This window comes from Daldinia vernicosa (genome assembly GCF_022497035.1).
Source record: "Daldinia vernicosa strain CBS 139.73 unplaced genomic scaffold F5Y00scaffold_62, whole genome shotgun sequence".
Taxonomy (NCBI): domain Eukaryota; kingdom Fungi; phylum Ascomycota; class Sordariomycetes; order Xylariales; family Hypoxylaceae; genus Daldinia; species Daldinia vernicosa.
In genome coordinates this window covers 114,936-133,577 of record NW_025953978.1, presented here as the reverse complement: position 1 = coordinate 133,577, position 18,642 = coordinate 114,936, and the positions used below count along the sequence as shown (strand labels likewise).

The 18,642-nt window shown below is 45.8% G+C and overlaps 8 protein-coding genes across 8 annotated transcripts; 2 read left to right on the top strand and 6 right to left on the bottom strand.

The window, feature by feature from the left end:
• Nucleotides 1-10: 10 nt before the first annotated feature.
• Nucleotides 11-1,243, bottom strand: F5Y00DRAFT_273359 (NAD(P)-binding protein; the record flags this gene model as incomplete). The annotated part of the gene is made up of 3 exons (XM_048013164.1): nt 817-1,243; nt 690-750; nt 11-514 (listed from the first exon to the last, which is right to left on the bottom strand). The coding sequence occupies exons 1-3, from the start codon at nt 1,110-1,112 to the stop codon at nt 11-13; spliced, it is 861 nt and encodes a 286-aa protein (XP_047861020.1). The 5' UTR covers nt 1,113-1,243.
• A 1,227-nt stretch (nt 1,244-2,470) lies between these two features.
• F5Y00DRAFT_247290 (Aldo/keto reductase) lies at nt 2,471-4,193 on the top strand. Its single transcript, XM_048009262.1, has 3 exons — nt 2,471-2,864; nt 2,958-3,262; nt 3,323-4,193. Exons 1-3 carry the CDS (start codon nt 2,720-2,722, stop codon nt 4,007-4,009), a joined length of 1,137 nt encoding a protein of 378 aa, XP_047861019.1. The 5' UTR covers nt 2,471-2,719; the 3' UTR covers nt 4,010-4,193.
• Nucleotides 4,194-4,464: 271 nt separating this feature from the next.
• F5Y00DRAFT_265942 (uncharacterized protein) lies at nt 4,465-5,619 on the bottom strand (the record flags this gene model as incomplete). Its single annotated transcript, XM_048011861.1, has 2 exons — nt 4,465-4,878; nt 4,954-5,619. 2 exons carry the CDS (start codon nt 5,617-5,619, stop codon nt 4,465-4,467), a joined length of 1,080 nt encoding a protein of 359 aa, XP_047861018.1.
• Nucleotides 5,620-7,857: 2,238 nt separating this feature from the next.
• On the top strand, nt 7,858-10,162 carry F5Y00DRAFT_247289 (acyl-CoA N-acyltransferase). Its single transcript, XM_048009261.1, has 2 exons — nt 7,858-9,513; nt 9,585-10,162. Exons 1-2 carry the CDS (start codon nt 8,545-8,547, stop codon nt 9,945-9,947), a joined length of 1,332 nt encoding a protein of 443 aa, XP_047861017.1. The 5' UTR covers nt 7,858-8,544; the 3' UTR covers nt 9,948-10,162.
• On the bottom strand, nt 10,150-12,638 carry F5Y00DRAFT_247286 (FAD/NAD(P)-binding domain-containing protein). Its single transcript, XM_048009260.1, has 4 exons — nt 11,700-12,638; nt 11,242-11,583; nt 10,517-11,182; nt 10,150-10,436 (listed from the first exon to the last, which is right to left on the bottom strand). Exons 1-4 carry the CDS (start codon nt 12,037-12,039, stop codon nt 10,396-10,398), a joined length of 1,389 nt encoding a protein of 462 aa, XP_047861016.1. The 5' UTR covers nt 12,040-12,638; the 3' UTR covers nt 10,150-10,395.
• Nucleotides 12,639-14,326: 1,688 nt separating this feature from the next.
• F5Y00DRAFT_273358 (uncharacterized protein) lies at nt 14,327-14,926 on the bottom strand (the record flags this gene model as incomplete). The annotated part of the gene is made up of 1 exon (XM_048013163.1): nt 14,327-14,926. The coding sequence occupies one exon, from the start codon at nt 14,924-14,926 to the stop codon at nt 14,327-14,329; it is 600 nt and encodes a 199-aa protein (XP_047861015.1).
• A 142-nt stretch (nt 14,927-15,068) lies between these two features.
• F5Y00DRAFT_265938 (uncharacterized protein) lies at nt 15,069-15,962 on the bottom strand (the record flags this gene model as incomplete). The annotated part of the gene is made up of 1 exon (XM_048011860.1): nt 15,069-15,962. The coding sequence occupies one exon, from the start codon at nt 15,960-15,962 to the stop codon at nt 15,069-15,071; it is 894 nt and encodes a 297-aa protein (XP_047861014.1).
• Nucleotides 15,963-17,304: 1,342 nt separating this feature from the next.
• Nucleotides 17,305-18,264, bottom strand: F5Y00DRAFT_265937 (uncharacterized protein; the record flags this gene model as incomplete). The annotated part of the gene is made up of 3 exons (XM_048011859.1): nt 17,305-17,527; nt 17,667-17,964; nt 18,024-18,264. 3 exons carry the CDS (start codon nt 18,262-18,264, stop codon nt 17,305-17,307), a joined length of 762 nt encoding a protein of 253 aa, XP_047861013.1.
• Nucleotides 18,265-18,642: the final 378 nt, after the last annotated feature.

Below are 18,642 nucleotides of genomic sequence, written 5' to 3'. Positions count from 1 at the left end.
ACATCTGACCTTATAAATCTGTAGTCTCAGCTATTGCCCGAGATGCATCCACATCGCTCTTTAACTTTGCAATCTTCGCGTCCAATCGTGTCAAACAGTCCTTCCCTAACGGCAACCTTAAGATCTTTCCCTTCAGCGCACCTGCTTCTCCTTCGCCCGTTACTACCTCAAAGACGCGGTCGGCTAGCTTATCTGGATCTCCCCTTTGGGTACCTGCGACCTCATGGAAACGCTGCATGGCCTTTCCAACAGGCGTGTCTTTTTCATGCTCGGGAAGGCCCTTTTCGTTCGCGACTAAGGCTTTCAGGAAGTTCGTCCGGAATGCGCCAGGCTCTACTATTAGCACGTCGATGCCCCACTCCGCAACCTCGCGCGCTAGAGATTCGCTGAGCCCTTCGAGAGCGAACTTGCTACCGGCATATAGCGAACACGTTGGAAGGGCATCTTGACCGGCTATGCTACTGATATTGACGATGGTCCCGGATTTACGGCTTCTCATTCCGGGAAGAACGGCCTTTACACGGAGTTAGTGATTATTTTCCTGTGCTTACCCCCCCTTTTGCAGCAATGTGGGTCAAAGGCTTGGAACGACTGGAACGTCATCGGTACAAGACTAAGCTGACTGTAGAATGGTATCGTTGTAGGAACTCTGGGGAAGAAAAAAGAGAAATCTGGTAATAGGTACTGACCTGGATAGCATAGATTGGACCGAAGAAGTTCGTCTGTATCTGGGTATTGACTTCTCTCTCGCTATGAATTACTAGTAAGCACGATGCGTAGCATACCTCAAATAAGTAATAATGGCAGAAGACGTACGTAAATTCCGAAAGCGGTCCAAGGAGCGAGTAACCGGCGTTATTTACTAGAATATCGATTTTACCATAAATCTTCTCGGCTGCCTTCACTTTCTCGTGGATGCTAGCTTGAGACTCCGTCATGTCTATTTGCACCACTTTACCTCCTCTGCTCTCAATGGCCTTGACGGCTTCAGCAGCCCGTGTTGGGTTGCGCATGGCACCGATGACCTTGTGGCCAGCCTTCAGGGCACGAAGGCTGAACGAGAGGCCTAGGCCATTCGAGGCGCCTGTGATAAGCCAAACTGGGGAAGACATTTTGAAAAAGAGAGGTATACGAATAAATTTTCAAGGTTAAATTAGAAGCACGTCTTAGTTCGACTTGGATGTCGTTTTATATATACGTTCTCCTGTAATACGGATATACATGATGCCAATCACCTAAGTCCGATACATAGTGCCAATGACTCAAGGAGATGCATGCTGTGTAGCAAGAGGGGATTTTCGTATATATCCTTAGTATTGCCATAGCATATGAGGCAGATGTAACGACATATGGCTGATCACTCTGAGTAATGGAACCGTGTTAGGTACAACCCAAGACCTCGTAGCGCGAACTAATTACTTGCCTACCTATATGATATTAACTTCTAAAGGGTAAACAGGATTCTTGGTGATTAAATTATGGTGGTTTTCACTGAGATCTTCTTTCTTTCGACAAGAGCATCGAGGATGTGGTTATACTCATAACCCAAGCGAGATGTAAGCCGTAAAGACTATTACAAGAATAACCACGAGTCTATCGACCTATCTCAGACTACATTATTATTATATTTATCCCCCAACCCCTTTATTCTAGTTGTCGCAATGATCCTAAGGCAAAACTTCTGGTAGGTATCTAGATTTATAAGGCAAGATGTGAAAGAGGGCTTAGTTATCTACTAATAATTAATAATACTACAAGCTTAAAGGGCCCTTGGTCTGGTAATAAATTGCTACTAGGTAATAGTTAACTATTTTATTTCCTTCGTTTCTCGTGTTGATCTATCACCGATGTTCTTATCGGTGTTAAAAGGAAGACATTCGAGGCCAATCAACGACCTCTGGCTTACTCCATTTAGTATGTGGGTACCTAGGTACCTCCGTGCATCAGTAGAATGTTCAAGGAAGCAAGGTATACATGCATCTATTAATACCGAAGCTTTGGATACCCTCGTGGCGACTAGCAGCAATGTACGTACCAAAATTCGGATATGCACCCTGCAGTTAGATCTTGCTTATAGCTATTTAAATATCACTCCACTCCGGGGACTAGCATAAATCCGAACCCAGTACACCATAAATTCGGAGGGAATACTGCCCGGCGGACATTTGTGGTTCAGCTACTTCGGGAGTATGAAGAGTGTACATTAAATCCGTGGTTTTAATGATTGCCGGTCTGCGACTCATATGGGAGGGGCACGGTGTACCCTTAGAAGAATAGAAAAAACATTAGTATTGGTCATGGTCTTGTGGTTTTTGACCGGATTTAACACTAGACTTATGGGTCTGGAATGTTACTATACTAAGCACAATTCGAGGTCAGCGAATAGAATTCCTATCAAATAGTCATTACAGAAATATCATACGTCGATCAAATCGTAAGGTGAACCGTAGGTAAGCAAAGTATCCTTGCGCCTAGACCTAGACGTTGCATGTCCTACCCCGACCCCTCGATTTACGTTTCATTGACGTACACCATCAAAGACAATATCGGCTTTAGGATTAATAAGCTTCGTTTCGATTCTCCTTATAAGACAGCAACCCCTCTTAGCTGTTCCTACGTCGGTGGTTAGCAGCTACGTCCATAATCGAATCACCCAGAGCCAATACTTCCCCCTATCAATACCCGTACAACCATCACTCGCTGTTATAAATTATAGAAAATGTCTCGAAACGTAGCGTTACCACCGGCGCCAGAACCCCAATCCCCTCTAGCTCGCTACCGCATACTCTCCCCTACGGCGTCGATCCGTGTCAGCCCCCTATGTCTGGGTGCTATGAACTTCGGGGATGCTTGGAAAGACTTTAGTAAGTGACGACGCTCGTCCTATTGTAAAAGATTAAGACTCGTCTACTCATATGTTTCACGGGAGTGATATTTATTAACGCCACAATTCTTAGTGGGCGAGTGTGACGAGAAAACCACTGAAGACATCCTCGATTATTACTATAGCCAGGGGGGTAACTTCATCGATACGGCAAATAACTACCAGTTCGAGGAGTCGGAGAAGCGCATTGGGGCATGGATGAAGAAACGTGGTAACCGAGACCAGATGGTCATCGCGACCAAATTTTCGATCAACTTCCACGCCGGACCGCGTGGTAAGGGGGAGATTATGATCAATTTCACTGGCAATGGGTCTAAGAGTCTCCACACTTCGGTGCATGCCAGCTTGGAAAAACTACAGACCAGCTACATTGATTTGGTAAGTCCGTCGCTACTCACTTTAATTCCCTGATTTGTATAATTAATACGGCGTTCTTAGCTTTACGTACATTGGTGGGACTTTTCTACCAGTATCCCCGAGGTGATGCAATCGCTCAACCATCTCGTCGCAGCCGGCAAAGTGCTTCACCTAGGCGTAAGCGACACGCCCGCTTGGGTTGTCAGCAAAGCCAACGAGTACGCCCGCCAAAACGGCCTCCGGCAGTTTAGCGTGTACCAGGGCAGATGGAGTGCGGCTCAGCGAGACTTCGAGCGCGAGATCATCCCCATGTGCCGTTCCGAAGGTATGGGCATTGCTCCCTGGGGAGCTCTAGGGGGCGGGAAGTTCAAGACCGAGGAGCAGCGCAACAGTGCTGCCGGCCGAAAGGTCCAAGCCACCGAGGAAGAAATCAAAGTCAGCAAGGTGCTCGAAGCAGTTGCCAAGCGAAAGAACACTCAAATCACGAGTATTGCTCTGGCCTATGTTTCCAGCAAGGTACCCTACGTGTTTCCCATCGTCGGGGGCCGCACTATCGACCACCTCAAGGGAAACATCGAGGCCCTAAATATCAAACTATCTGCGGAGGATATCAAGGAAATCGAGTCTGCGATTCCTTTTGATGTGGGATTCCCTAACAATTTCCTGTACGGAGGCGAAATCCCTGAAAATCCCGGCCAATTGTGGATCTTGAATACAGGTGGTACTATGGATTACGTGCCGGAGCCGAAGCCCATTGGCAGGGAGTAAACTCTCGCTGCTCTTCAACTAGATCTATGGTTAGGATATGTACTTGGTAATATGGAAACTAAGGAGTCATCAATACCGGCCGGTCGTTATACAAATTTGGTCTTTATCGAAGTAGCTAGCGAAAAGGGGCAGGGGTTAGTCAAAAGTAGCATTGATACACAATATTGAATGTATAAGTTAAGGTGTTGTATCATTACTTATAATACTAATTTGATTGCTATTTTTCTAAAGAGATATCCGATCCATGTCTGGTGACCCTTGTAGATTGTTGCTATCTGCGAAGGAGAATCGATATTCATATTATCTGTAAGGCATATACAACTTGTAGGTATCACCATCGATCCTCGTCGCGAATCTTTATTTATTTATTCTTTATTATTTCGTTACTGGCTTTCTACGACTAATGTTCTTTCCCAACCATCGTTCCCGAGTAATGTGCTTAGGCTGTGCGTGTACTAGCTTCCTGAACCTTCTTCACCACCTTCCTCTACCCATTTCTTGTAACCATCCATAGCAATCTGACAGTCCATGAGCTCGTCGACTTCTTCCAGAGACATCAACGTACGTTTCTCCTCGTCGGGGTCTGGCAGGTTTAAGCGTTCGTTGAGCAACCTAAAAACGACTTCGCAGTTTCTGTCTCGGACACTGATCCAATTCGCGAGTCTATACGTGAGCCGAGGGAGGCGGTTATACCAGAGGATCTGCTCTACCAAGCGGTACACCAGGTCTCGTTGGTCTTCCTTCTCCGGAGTAATGTAGCTGCACAGCAATTCCTGCTCCTCGTCGTTGAGATAGTTCACGCCGTTGTCCAGATACAAGTCGAATAATCGACGGATGGGGTCGGTGCCGTCCTCGCAGGCTTCCTGCTGCTGTTCAAGTTAATACCACGATTCAGTTAGAAATTTGACTTATTGAAAAGGGGTGAGTACCTCGTTATATAATACCTGTGCAACATTTGCGGCTTCAATGTATTCTGCATTTGGAAGGGATATTTTATCTGAATGACCTTGTAAATATGTTGACGGCATGGTTTCATCGTGCGATGTATTATGCTTGGTCATATTTTCCAGGGGCGTACGAGATTGCTCTGGGGTTTGGAACGGATTCGGACTCACGTAAGCCTTGCGCCGATTAATTCTCCAGGGAGGAGTCTTCCCCGTGAGACGTGGACGTGGCCAACGATAAGAAGGCGAGCGTGCAGAAGGAAGCATCCTTGGGTCGCGCTTTCTCTGACGTCCTCGCTGGGCAATAACGTCATTTGCAGGCGATTGAAGTTGAGGCGATGGGGTCGTGTTATGCAAGGCAGTCACTCCGCCTAACGGAAGTATCGATGGCGAAGGGATACCTTGAAGTGGCGTGAAGCTAAAAGGTGTCTGGTTCCAAGTGCTCGGGGTTGGAGACAGCTGATAAGTTGCAGGAGTAGGAGACGGCACAAAGGCCGGGTATCGAATAGGATTCTGAGAGTAAAGACTTGCTACTGATCTTGAAGGCGTTACCCGCCAAGGTGCGGAAGTTGTTGAAGATCTCTGAGGAATATTTGAACTAATCGGCGAGCTGAAGTTAGCCACTGGCGGCGGTTTGGGCGGGAGGGACAAGTCTGGTTCAGGCATCCTGAAACGTATGAAGCTATGATAATGATAATAAATCAAAAGAAGGTATAATTTCTGAAGTCGAAGAGTCAGGGTTTTATAAATGGGTTGTTGCGTAGGCTTTGAATAAGATATGGAATGAATTAGGATACCGCTATCACCAAGGTTATTGTCGCAGGCCACCAGTCAAATTTGAGTTGGCAGGCAGCCGTATACCGCACACAACTCGGTGTCACGATAAGGGCATCAGTAATGATATGATCTGAAATGATTTGGTAGCAACAGGTAGCTCTGCAGTATCAATTATTCTAAATTACCCCGGTACTCAAGCCCATATCTTAGAAGTTTTAATCATTACCTTACTGCTCGAAGCCTTCCCTTCCATTTGGCTACACGAATGATTTTTTATTTTCCTCGAAACTCGAGATAACTTACTCTCTTAGGTATCCATCGATTTTGGCAGGTACAACTAACACGAGGCGGGTCTAAAAGACGTGGAAACTTGAAACAACTTTGTCGTGATGTTAGGAATCCCGAACTTGGGCTATGGAAGCTAGTAGTTACCTAGGTAGATACCTATGCATGCTGAAAGTATCCTTATTCTAGGTATTTTGTCTAGGTAAAATATTAATAACAGAGCTGTAGTTTTAGGAGTAAACGGCACAGGGAGAGTATTGAAGCTGTAAGGAAGGTGAAATGTGTATAGTATAAAGGGATGCATTTTTATGATAATAAATATCACCATTGGCATTAAACAATGTAACCTCCAGAATACAGCTTTTGCAAAGGACTCCTTTAACATTGCTAGTTATTTTCGTCTAGCGTCAGTTACAATCGTATGAACGCCTATAGCATCTTGTATGGTAATTAAACAGTTCCTCACGAACCGTGACTTTCAATATCGAGACGACGTTCTTGAACCCCTCGGTATGTTCCATGTACTCTTGGCTTGGTACATATATTGACAGTATACCTACCGACTATACGGGAGGCCATCATTTTAATGTCACGAAGAAAGCTCCTAACGGATGATGATGATGATAACGTTTACGTCTGTTGGTCTGCTATATGCTACCTACGTAGATACAGCGGCGCATATTTGGCGCTTTAGACGTCTAGAGTACTCCCCAAGGGGGAACAGAGCTAGAGTACCGCCTGACATAAGGAAAAATAAGAACATAGAAGAAAGCTCCTAACGGAAATATGGTTACGTATGACTTATCGAACTACTTATTGACAATAGAAGTCCCATAAACCTTTGCCTGGTAGTATCCCTAACTTTGATTGTTGGACTTGGCTGAAGGTAGAATGGCGACTCTTCTATTTTGTTTCGAATTTACGTGGGCGTCTTGGTCATATACATGTATAGGTCCAGGTTTGAGATAGAGGGTTACACGTATGTCCTTTTCCGCCTCAATTATAATTAAGATAATTTGGATAGTTGCTATACACGTAAGAGAGGTACTACCAATTTTAAGGAATTAACAACATGTGTATTAGAACTATTTTTAATTCCTGTCGGCGGACAAGGTCTAACGTTAGAGTTTTCTATCGACAGATATGGGTGCGCTGTAGGCGCGAGGTAACAGTGAGAGAGATATATTCTATTGATAATGATAGAGTCTAAGTTCTAAGTGCGTTGTCTCTGAAAGAGACGACGCTTATATACGCCTATAGAGATTACGTAAGCTACCGTATAGCTAGCACGCAGCCAGCGCGCCATTGCACTTCCAACAATTCCAAAGCAATAAGTCATTAGCTATGTTAATATCATATGCGTATGCCAATTATCACGCCAACTTAAAAGGATTCATGATGACAATGGGGATCAACTACTATGAGGGTGACGTTAATTAGTTCCAAGTTATAGTGTTAAACGATATACAATCAATTGTAATTTATTAACTGTCGAATGCGAAAAAACAACGCCGTAATTGCTAACGAGCAATTACGCCTTATATATTGTGCAACGTTAACCTACTTCATTTGAAGGCTAGAACGACTTGTGAATTACGGATAGGTATACCCTTATCATTAAGACAAGAGCTAAACTATATAAAGGAAAGATACAGTAGATACTAATGACGGCACTAGATCATGTACCTTTAAAGATAATTTATGTACCTAGGTCTGGTACCTGTACCTTTCGAGGCCGGTATCGGTCCGAGAAATATTTATCAGATCCGTGTCCGCCCCACAGCATTTCTCGGACGCGCTATTAAATTCCCAGCTAAATTTTTTATCTGATCCGCCGTTAGCCGTGACACACCACTACCAAAGTTACCACGGTTTACGTCTTCCAATCCATCCGCTTAAAGTTATCTGATCCGCTTCTGCAGACTGCCAAGAGCCATGGTTTCGGTTTGCTGCCACCCTCCCCAGTACTCAACCTTCCCAATCTCCGCAGTCCCTGCTAGATCACCTCTCGGCTGGATGGCAGCACGTCAACATGGGCTGGCTAATAGTTGAGACACGTTGACGTTGACCGCGCGATCTCTTGCATTAGCGTGTAAAAAAAAAAAAAAAAAGTTTGAGCATGGTAATAATGCTCTACTTAGCTATACACTTACACGGAGATGGAAAGTGGGAATCAAGGATACCTACCTTTTGAGAACCATTGAACAAGGTATTGTACTTCAGGGTACTTGGCAGACGATAATGATTCACTCACAAAAAGAGCAATACACTGGTTGACTAGGATTCTGGCGGAATAACTCGGTAGACTAGTCAATTTACTCCATTTGCTTTGCCAGTACGCCTGCTTGTCCAGGAAGGGGAACGATCATAGATTCTCATTGCGAATAAGAAATTTCCTTTCCAGTACTTTTTTTTTTCGAGTAATCAAGTACTCTTCCTAAGAAACATCGAAAAACGCCTCCAATTGATGCCCATTAGATACTTAATTCGTACTTGTAGATTACGTTACACCCCATTCCTACCTTAGCAATGGCGACACCCTCTACGAACGAGCCGGTGCTCAAGCTCCCACATCCGTACCTTACGTCCTACACACTCGTTAAGACGTCGCGCCCCTCAGACTCTACTACTCCTTGGCTCCAAGTGAAACCCCAAGAAGACGCTGCTGGCGAGACAAAAGCAAAAACGAAACCGTTACCAGAACGTCTCGACAACGACACGCTCTTCTTCACCGAGCCCGCGGACCTTAAGTCGAGCGAGCGGCCGGCCGAATCCAATAACACACCATGGGGCCGCGCCCGCCGCTCTCCGAGCTCAACAATTGCGTGGGACGTCGCGACACCACCCACATTAGCTCAGGCCTGGCTCGTAATTTACGTACTATTCACGGTACGGCCATCGACAGAAGGGCTCCGGCTCACGCTCGAGGGACCCGGCCGTGAAGCGCTCGTGGCACAACTCAAAGCCGTTCTACTGGCAATCGACCACCCCACAGCAGCTGGGTTGAGCGACGAGCTGCTCGTCTTGCGCAGCACCTTCTGGCAGGGCGCCGGCTCGCCGTTCGGACCGCGCAGCGTCTGGGTTCCCGACTCCAGCAATGATCCTCAAGATAACGGCAATTCGTTGCCAAAACCACTCTCCGCCTATCCCCTAACGCCACTCCAACACGCCATGACATCCGAAGCAAGCGGAACACCCGCGTGGCACCCGCGACGACCCGCAAAGCCACGCCCGGGCTCCGTGGTGTACAGCCGATGGATCCCTCACCTGCGCGAGAACTTCAGCATGGTCGCGCTCGACTGGGAGAACCCGGAGCACCTAGAGCTATTCCATAACTGGCAAAACGACCCGCGCGTCTCGCAGGGATGGAATGAGACAGGTTCCCTTGAGCAGCATCGCGAGTACCTACGTCGCGCCCACGTCGATCCCCACCAGATCACGTTGCTAGCTGCCTTCAACGACACATTTTTTGCTTACTTTGAAGTGTACTGGGCTAAGGTACGTAAGACAAAGCTTAGCGCGACTCGGTCATCATCATACCCAAACGCTAACTATTTTTCTACCTACAGGAAGACCGACTTGGCGCGTACTACAGCGCGGGAGATTTCGATCGAGGACGACACTCGCTGGTGGGGGATATACGATTCCGTGGTCCGCACCGCGTGACGGCTTGGTGGTCTAGCTTGATGCATTATTTATTCTTGGACGACCCGCGCACGATGTACGTTGTTGGCGAACCGAAATACACCAACAGCTCGGTCCTGGCGTACGATTTTATGCACGGCTTCGGACTCGACAAGTTCGTCGACCTACCGCATAAGCGTTCGGCGTTCGTGCGGTGCTCTCGCGAGCGCTTCTTCCAACTCGCTCCGCTTGGAGAGAGTGAGAAAGCTGTTGGTGGCACTTTGGTCGGATTGCTCCCTAAGTTGTAAATTGTAACTTGTAAGATTTATGTTGTGGTAGAGATCTTGTCACGTGGTATGGCGTCGTGGAAGGAGGAAGAGGGGGGAGGAGAAGAAAAGCCTCGAGCTGATTAGGTAGGTACGCTTATCGTTTTTAGGGGGCGTCTATACCTTATATGGATTTATCTTATGTACCCTCTTTCTATTCCTTCCTATTTATTTTGAAGATTCATTCAGATTATCATAAATGCATCAGATATACCAAATACATATCTATTATATATACATTTTAACGGATTGAGAAAGTTTACTCATATTAACAACGTATTAATAAGAGCTATCTAATTTTCGTGATGCGGTCGTAAGATACCCGCGAAAATCGTCCCGAAAATCGTCAAATCATTTTGTCCCAGAACCCCAATACCTAACGCCAGTACACCCCAGTCAAAGCAAAGCACAGAAAAGGCTTTTAGTCCATTCACGCCTTAATACCACCTAGACGAAGATGATCCCAGACGACTAAACAAGGAAAATGTTAGTTATCGGCTAATAAGCACTAGGGTTTGAATGTGAGATATGCCTGTGGTGGGTTGACTTACTTCGGAAACCTAGGTCCTCCTCGAAGAACCATTCCATCACCTGTTTTCCGTGCTTCATGCCATCTCCGCCGTACGAAAGGGCGTTCTTGCCGACAGCGAGGCCGATCATGGGCGGAACCTCACCTAACTCATTGAACACGGGCTCCTTGCCTTGTATGTCTTGCAGCATGAGCTGGTGGATGTTTAACCCCGCGTAGCGGCCCTGGTGCATGGCTGAACCGCAGCGCTTAATACCCGACCAGTTTATCAGATCACCGACAGCAAAGTGAGACTCGGCATTGGGGACCTTGTCCGAAGAGAGCTGCAGAGTTGGCTTGATGTTGACGTAACGGTCCTCGCTGAGTGAATCCTCGGGGAGATAAGTGGTCGACGGTACGCTGCGGGAGATGGCCATGACAACTTGGCTCGCAATCATCTTGTGGCCGTTTTCGAACTCGACCTCGAACACTTCGGTCCCGTTCTCATCCTTCACCGGAGTCTTACTCTTCAATCGGTGGTTTAGGAGCACATCGACGCCGGCTTGCTCTGTCAGATCTAGCGCGCAGTCCTTGACGTTATCAGGGAGCGGCTCAGCTGACAGTAGCTTGGCCCGAGAGTGCGCCAGCGAAACCTTGACGTTAGGTTGAACCTCTTTTAATTCAGCCGCCATCTCAATACCCACAGCGCCTATCCACACGTTAGAAAGGGGTTTTAAAAATCGACGTGATAGGAATAGGTGAACTAACCTCCGCCAACAATGAGTACCGGCGCGGTGCTGTTGGTTACGGCATCGATGTGCCGACGGGCCTCTTCAAGATAGTCCTCTCTCCTCGCCGATTGCGGTACTACAGGCCAGACACGTCGAAGTCCAGTGGAGGCAACAAAGAAATCGTACACTTCATCCCGCGATACTTGATCTGGCTGCTCAACAATAGTTGCTGTCTTGTTCTCGCAATCGACCTTGCTGACAGTACCGTGGACGAACCGTACGTCCGGTCTCTGCAGCACGGGGATATCCTTGAAGTTTACCCAGGCCTTCTCCGCGTAACTATTCGACGCCAAAGCAAGAGGTGAACCAATTACATGGTCTGCGAAACCACAAGTCAGTTGGAAATCCAGAGTCTAACCACAATCGAAGAAGGGGACCGAGTTGGAGTATTTAATGCATGCATGAGAGGCAGGGAGACGAAAGGGTTCTACGTACAGAAACCATCGCGCTCATCAACAATGGTGATCTCGACCGGGATGGGAGACTCGATAGTGTCGCACTTTTCGAGTAAATTAACGGCCACAGCCAGGCCGCCGTAACAGCCACCAGCAATCAAAACCCTATAGGGGTTAGCATTAGAGCGAGCGCCGCTGATGCTGGCAAAATGGGAGGCCATTGCGAATCTTGGTGGCGGAGAATTAATTCCGGTGGGGTGTAGCTTTGGAGTCGCTGCGGTTGCGGCGAAAGAAAGAATACAAGAGTATTTTAAAGGCCGAGTTGAGAATCTAGTATTCAGGTATTGAAAGCAATTGACAATAGTTGAACGCCACAACATCAAAAGTTTTGATTCTCCTTTCTACCTCACACGCGGACGGCTAGCTGCGTTTATAAATTGAGCGAGGGAGTGTGAAAAGGAGAGCAAAGTCAGGGGTCAGTCAGTGCCAATATCAGCTTGTCGGTACACGGAATAGGGTCTGGAAGAATAGAGAATAGGCTGATAGGTGAGACAGAGATTTAAAAGAAAAAACAAAACAAAATATCGACGAGGTAAAGAAATTAAAGATCGAAAATGATAACAAGCTAGACCCTAGTCATATGTATATACCAAGACAGCCCGAATAAATTTAGTAAACTTGGGGACTTGGAACGATAATCACGATTGGATCCATTCTATTCCGTACCAAAATGCCAAGGAGGACAGATGCTCCCCTTGTATCTAAAAAGTTGCACTTTATATACTCAGTACCTACCTAGGAGGTAGTTAATTAACTTTTTAATTCCCATTTCAAAGCTTACCAAGTCAATGATATGCAACCCAAGTATTCTCTGACAAAACGCGTGATTACCAGCTTCGGCTAGTAGGGCCTAAATTGCCTATGTACCTTACCTACCTAATGGATGTCGTGTCCGGTCGGTTTCGATGTTTCATTTCCACTAGTTACATAGCTAGTTCGATCTGATAAGAAGCGAAAAAAGGCGAAAAAGCGGTGATCACGTCAACGCGCCCCCCGCCAAAGAACCGATACGTATCGAACCGGTGGGGCGGGAGGGGGCGGACAAAGTTATCAGATCCGCAGTTTGCAGGGGTGGAGGGTCGAGCTAGCTGCGAAACCGGCATCGAACTCGGCCAATATGATCCGAGGATCGAGCCCACGTACGTACCTCGGCGTACCTCTACTCGTACTCGCGTGTACATTTTCGGTGCGGTGCATTGAATTCCTTCAAATCCACTTATCTTTTCTGCCGGATAAGCTCTATCCGGATGGGCTTATATAGGTATTCCTGTTTGAATTAGTTGGGTGACTATAGTAAGACGGTAAGAGATTAACTATGATATTATTAGTGTTTTGTTTTGAATAACCATTAACTAGTTATTGTGGTTAACATAATGTCGCGCGCCGGCATCTCTCCGTAGGTACTCCTTTGGAGGTTCACCGAAGGTGCCGAAAGCCTAGCCGCATTCAGCTAACATTTGATGAGCACTTACGGCGGACTAAAATAATGATATGTCATATCTACGCGGCATTTAGGAGGCTCGCACGGAGTACCTACATAACGACTGAAGTGGCAGAGCGGTGAAATGACAAGGTGAAAACTGCGAGGATTTCTACTCCGGTGAGAATCCCATCGCACAAAATGTATGTATTCCTAACGCCACTGACACATTGAGCTGGGAGCCTCATGTTGCCCTTTCCAGCAGTGGGCTACATCCGGTTAGCCGTTAATTATTTAGTATACCTACCGCATCCAGTAGAACTGCAGGAACGAAACGCCACTCGACTTGTAAGTTGTGTCACGGCCTAAGATTCAGCCGCCTTAAAAGCCATTGCTCGCGATATGTGTAACCATCCGTATACGTAGCACGTCAAGATCTATGTATTACCTAATAACTAGTGAAAACAATGATCAGCCCGAGAGGGCGAGAGTTATCGATGCTATTCTTTGCTTCATTTATACTCTGAAAGATGTAAAGGACGTACATAAAGTCATGACGTATGTAATTTTTATATTTATAGGGACTTTGATCTTGCTTCTTGCTCTACCTTATGACATGTCAGGGTACAAGTGGGTCAGGGGTAGTTATAGGGGTATATCTACTATATAGGGGACGCGCAGCGCCCTCGTAAGAGGGTACACTATAAACGCAGGCGTTACTAGTTCAATACTATACATCCCAACATTCGCTCTATGTATGACATCCATCAAGGGTATAAGCCATGACATGACAATAGGTTAAGATGTTTGAGGAAAAGGATGGAAACCTAACATAACAATTGGACGATGGACGCCAGAATGTAGGATAGGGGATAGCGACGAAGAGTTTTCATTGTGCTTTATTCTTATCCCCCTTGACAGCGTGGGTTTAAATTTAAGAGGTGACTAACACTTTCGAGAGGGTTGATCCAGGGTCTATGTGAATCAGGATTTACTAACGACATCGACGCTCGCATTATCACCATCGTTCAATATAGCGCTATGAATTGGGAATATTGGATACGGCAATAGGGGAAGCGAAGTACAAATCACGTTATAAGTCATCACGATATAATCAGTCTTCTTACTGTGGTGGTGTCCATCATTCTTATTTCGCTCTCCATTGTCAGGATTAATGCCCGTTGAGGTTAGTTATACACAAAGTCAGTGTCGAGGGTAGGTAGACCAAGTAATAGATTTATTGAACTAGTAACGTCTGGCCTTCTATCCTCTGACGAGGGCGCTTCGCGCCTCTTATATAGTCGTAGACAGACCCCTGTAGCCACCCGACCCACTATACCCTGACATCCATCCAGATACAACGCTATGATAGCCTCCTCCAGTGGTCCAGCGAAAGGATTGCAAGTCGGTGCTTGCCTCATCCTTCTCAGATATGATCGTAACTGGTCTGCCTCCTTACATCTAGCATTTTTCAAGAAGGCATCGATGTCGTCCGTAAATTCTTCTAGGCGCTCCATGACATCCTCAAAGTTGTCGCTATAGTCGTCTCTGGAATAATCGATGTGATCCAGGTGGAGATGATAGCAGAACTCTGCGAAATCGCGCAGTCCCTCGAAGCCAAGATACTCTATTTGTAACCCGTCAGGGTTTAAATTATGATTTTGAGGATTTATGGGGCGGGGAAGCGTGTGGTTTTGAAAAGAAGTTCGTTGACGGCCAGGTGGCAATTGATGGGTCTCCAATGTGACTTCGCCCGGATGGGGTAGTTGTCTTCCGAATACGTCCATTGATGGTGCTGGTTCGAGGTGGTCAACAGATATGACATCGTGGATCTTGAAATGATTGGGGAATTCAAGACGGTATGCCAGATCAAATTTAATGTCCACGCCGCTGCTCCCACCATATGACAGTAGGGGAAGCATTAAACACTCATAAAAGAAAGGATAAAGCTCTCATGGCCTGGCTCGACTTTTGGATGACCCCGCGCTTCCGTCTATCCTGGCGCATCATCCAATTCGGGAGATTGATTTGTGGCCGCATCTCCCAGAAGGCCCTACGAACCAATTTAGGGCGAACCGGATCTCTCCCACCGCAAAATTGTATAGTCGTCAAAGTGGGAATTGTGAAGGGTAGATCGCGGCCCATAGTCTTGAGAATTCGGCATATGTCAAACATTTTTGTCCGTAGGATTATTAAGGCAAGTAGGAAATATCCTTTATAAGCTGCCTGAAATGTGACAGAAATGGCCTTGGGGTGATATAGGTATATGTACCGCGCCATTGGCGACGATAGGTCTTCCAGCTCCCATACCATGGCGCAAAGCTGACCGAAGAGATCAAATTTCAGGAAGGCTGCGGGGTAATACTTTATAATATTTGCCATCTGATCCTGAAAGTTGCTCAAGAGTAGATCGCGCACTGTTTGCCTAGCGGTTTTCGTACCGCTATATGGCACTGCCAAATTAGAACCATCGCGGATAGTCCAGTATGAAGTCCTCCAGCGTATAGAGTCTTCATTCTTCGGTTTCCAGGTGACTCCGACTTTTAGTGCTGATCCAGAAGAGTACCACGGTTCGGCGATAAGATCGAGTTTCTTGACTTCGATAGATTTTTCAACTTGGCGTCTGAGTTCTGAGTGATCATGAGCTCTTCCAAAGTCGATAAAGCGACCTCCTGGCATGCGAGACAAGACTTCACTACGTATCTGCTGGCAAGTCTGTGCCAGGGGCGCGATATCTTCGTCCTCAAGGTTGTCGTAGATAAGACCTCTTAGTTCTCTTAGGATAGTTGTCAAGCCAGATGGGGAAGTGAATTTCGATGCCATCTTGATGCCGGTAGGTAGTAGATTAATGGTAGTAGCTGACGTGTTGCTGGTGCTGGTGAATTATTGATGGTGAATAATTTGTAACTATCACAGATGTAGCTTTATAGGTTTAACTCACTGTGTTGCAGATGTATTAGCTCAGTGTCTATACAAGACGATATTTCAACTACGTAAGGTTACGCATTTAAATCTTCGGTACTTACATATGACTTGTCGTAGTTTATACGTAGAACTTGGTAGCGAATATTCGATGGTAAATGATTCGCTGGGATAACTCGTAGCCAACAGCCAGTGGTGGATAATTGAAGGTAAGTTATTCTTGGTAATTAGATAGACGCGGATAGCTGGTGATGGATAATTAAAGGTATGTAAGTTGTTCGTAGTAAGTAACGTAAAGTGAGTGCCTGATAATGGCGAATAATTGTAGGTGAATTTATTCTTAGCGAATAACTCGAAGTAACTACCACCTAGGAGGTAGTTAGTAGTGTGGAAAGCAGTTGCCTTAGCAATGCTTGCATGTATGTTGAGGAAGTTACGGTAGTTGGTACGTATTCTGCCGTAGTAGTAGGGTAACCGTATAGACATAGAAGTCTCCACAACCCTAGATACACACACAATAATACACACAAGCATCAACGCGTACTCGTATTCTTTCAAGTAGCAAATAATTCGTGGTGGATAGTTGATGGTGAATAATCCGTAATGAATAGTAACGGTAGTTAATATTGAATAGTTAACTGATGGTGAATTGTCTCTAGGCAGTTATGTGTAGTGGATTGTTTAAAGTGAATTATTCGTGGTGGTTGTGTTGTAGTGAATTAGTTGTAGTAGATGATTCTGCTGGTTTCAAATTCCTAGTACAGAAAGAAGGAAATAGGAGGAGAATTCAGGGTGGGAGTTGTACGCTGTATATATACCCTCTTATTTAGAGTTGTGCTATTGCCGATTACCTTGCTAGCCCTTCCATACAGATTACCCCACAGAACAGGTGTAAGTAGCCGGCAACCAAAATTAATAGTAAAAGGTGCATATACTTGTTCTGTGGGGTAATCTGTATGGAAGGACTGTCAAGGTAATCTGCAAATAGCACAACTCATAACCCGCATTGACATCGGCCGTGCGTATTACGTGTCTAAAATCAAAGGTTTAAAGCAGTTTATGAGGAGCTGACGAGTAAACTTAAAGTTGAGCTACGAAGAAGATTTTCTTGTCATATGAGTTATCTTTATTATGTTTGTGAGCATGTTTATGTTTGTGAGCATGGTTGATAGCTAAATCTTCCAGTCTATGATTTTAGTGCGTATCATGAAGGAGTATCATAATTGCCTAAGCTTTTAGATACTCATCGCCCCCCCTTTAAGAACCGAGATTCGTTGGTATCAACAGTCTTCAGGTAGTCCTTTTCTCCAAAGTCCTTATATCCACTCTCTGTGGTGTATGTATACAGCCAGGGAAGTTGCTCTGGCGCTTCAGCAATTTTGAGATATTCTTTCCCAGCTACGAGTCCATCAATCTCTCGCATTACAGGAAGCCCTTCCTCGGAGCGTTCATCAGCATAGTAGAACCTATAAAGTTTCGTTAGTTAACACAGATCAAACTTAGAAAGATCAAATTTTCATATGTATGGTCCAAAGCTAAACTCGTCACGTCCCATAAGGTTTGCAATAACGATAGGTTAACTATATAAAAGTTAAGAATACTCACTTGAAACCTTCCTTCGCATAAGCCACTGACGCGTATCTAACTCCGTAGGCGGCTACGGTCTTTCCAACTCCAAAGCACAGACGATTCTTAAATTGACTGTGGTTGAGCACATTCCCAGTGAAAATAAAGGACTTCCCGAGTGTGCCAGGGGGGAGAGCTCTGAAGGCCTGAACGGCATGCTCAATTGCAATAAGTGGAGTAGTGCCGTTTACAGCGACGGCGGAATGAAACCGCGAGACATTCTCTGGCGCAAGGGACGCAAAAGGGTCCTCTGGGTCATCGAGAGTATATTGTACAGCTAGGTACAACGATGCGATTATTAGACAGTATTCCTGAGGTAGTAAGGAATCGACATACCATTATACACGACAACTGTCGGGATCCCGACATTCTCCCGGACCTTGGCGAAGACTTCCGGGATACTCTCGGGGTTATTGAAGTCAGCTTGGACTTGGTAATATCCGCGCTTCTCGAACTCCTCCTTTGGCGTCCGCGCAACGACGGCAATCTTGTATCCTGCTTCGGCGAATATAGCAGGAACTAGGGTGCCGAGTTTCTTTCCGGCGCCTAGGAAAAGGAGGACTGGTGGTGCAGACATGATTGCAATTGCGCTTATTATGTATGATTAAGAGTCTCTAATCTGATAGGTTAGATGAGGGATGTAGGTGGCTATTTATCTGAATAACTGGCATGTATCATAGATCAGTATCATCCTGTCTTAAGATACACGAACTTGTCGTCTAATATACTCATCAGAAACCCATTCATGACTTGCGATACTCGCTTTGAATCCCGAGACTCGCGACTTAGCATTTGAAGTTAGATCCATGGTTGTCAGCACTACTAAAGACTTCAGGGTGCTTGTATAAGGGGTATACAAACTATTCAAAGGGACTTATCAAAATTCGAAGATATACCCCTATTTAATTGGTTATGGTACACGACGAGGTAGGTATTCATGATTAATACGTTATTG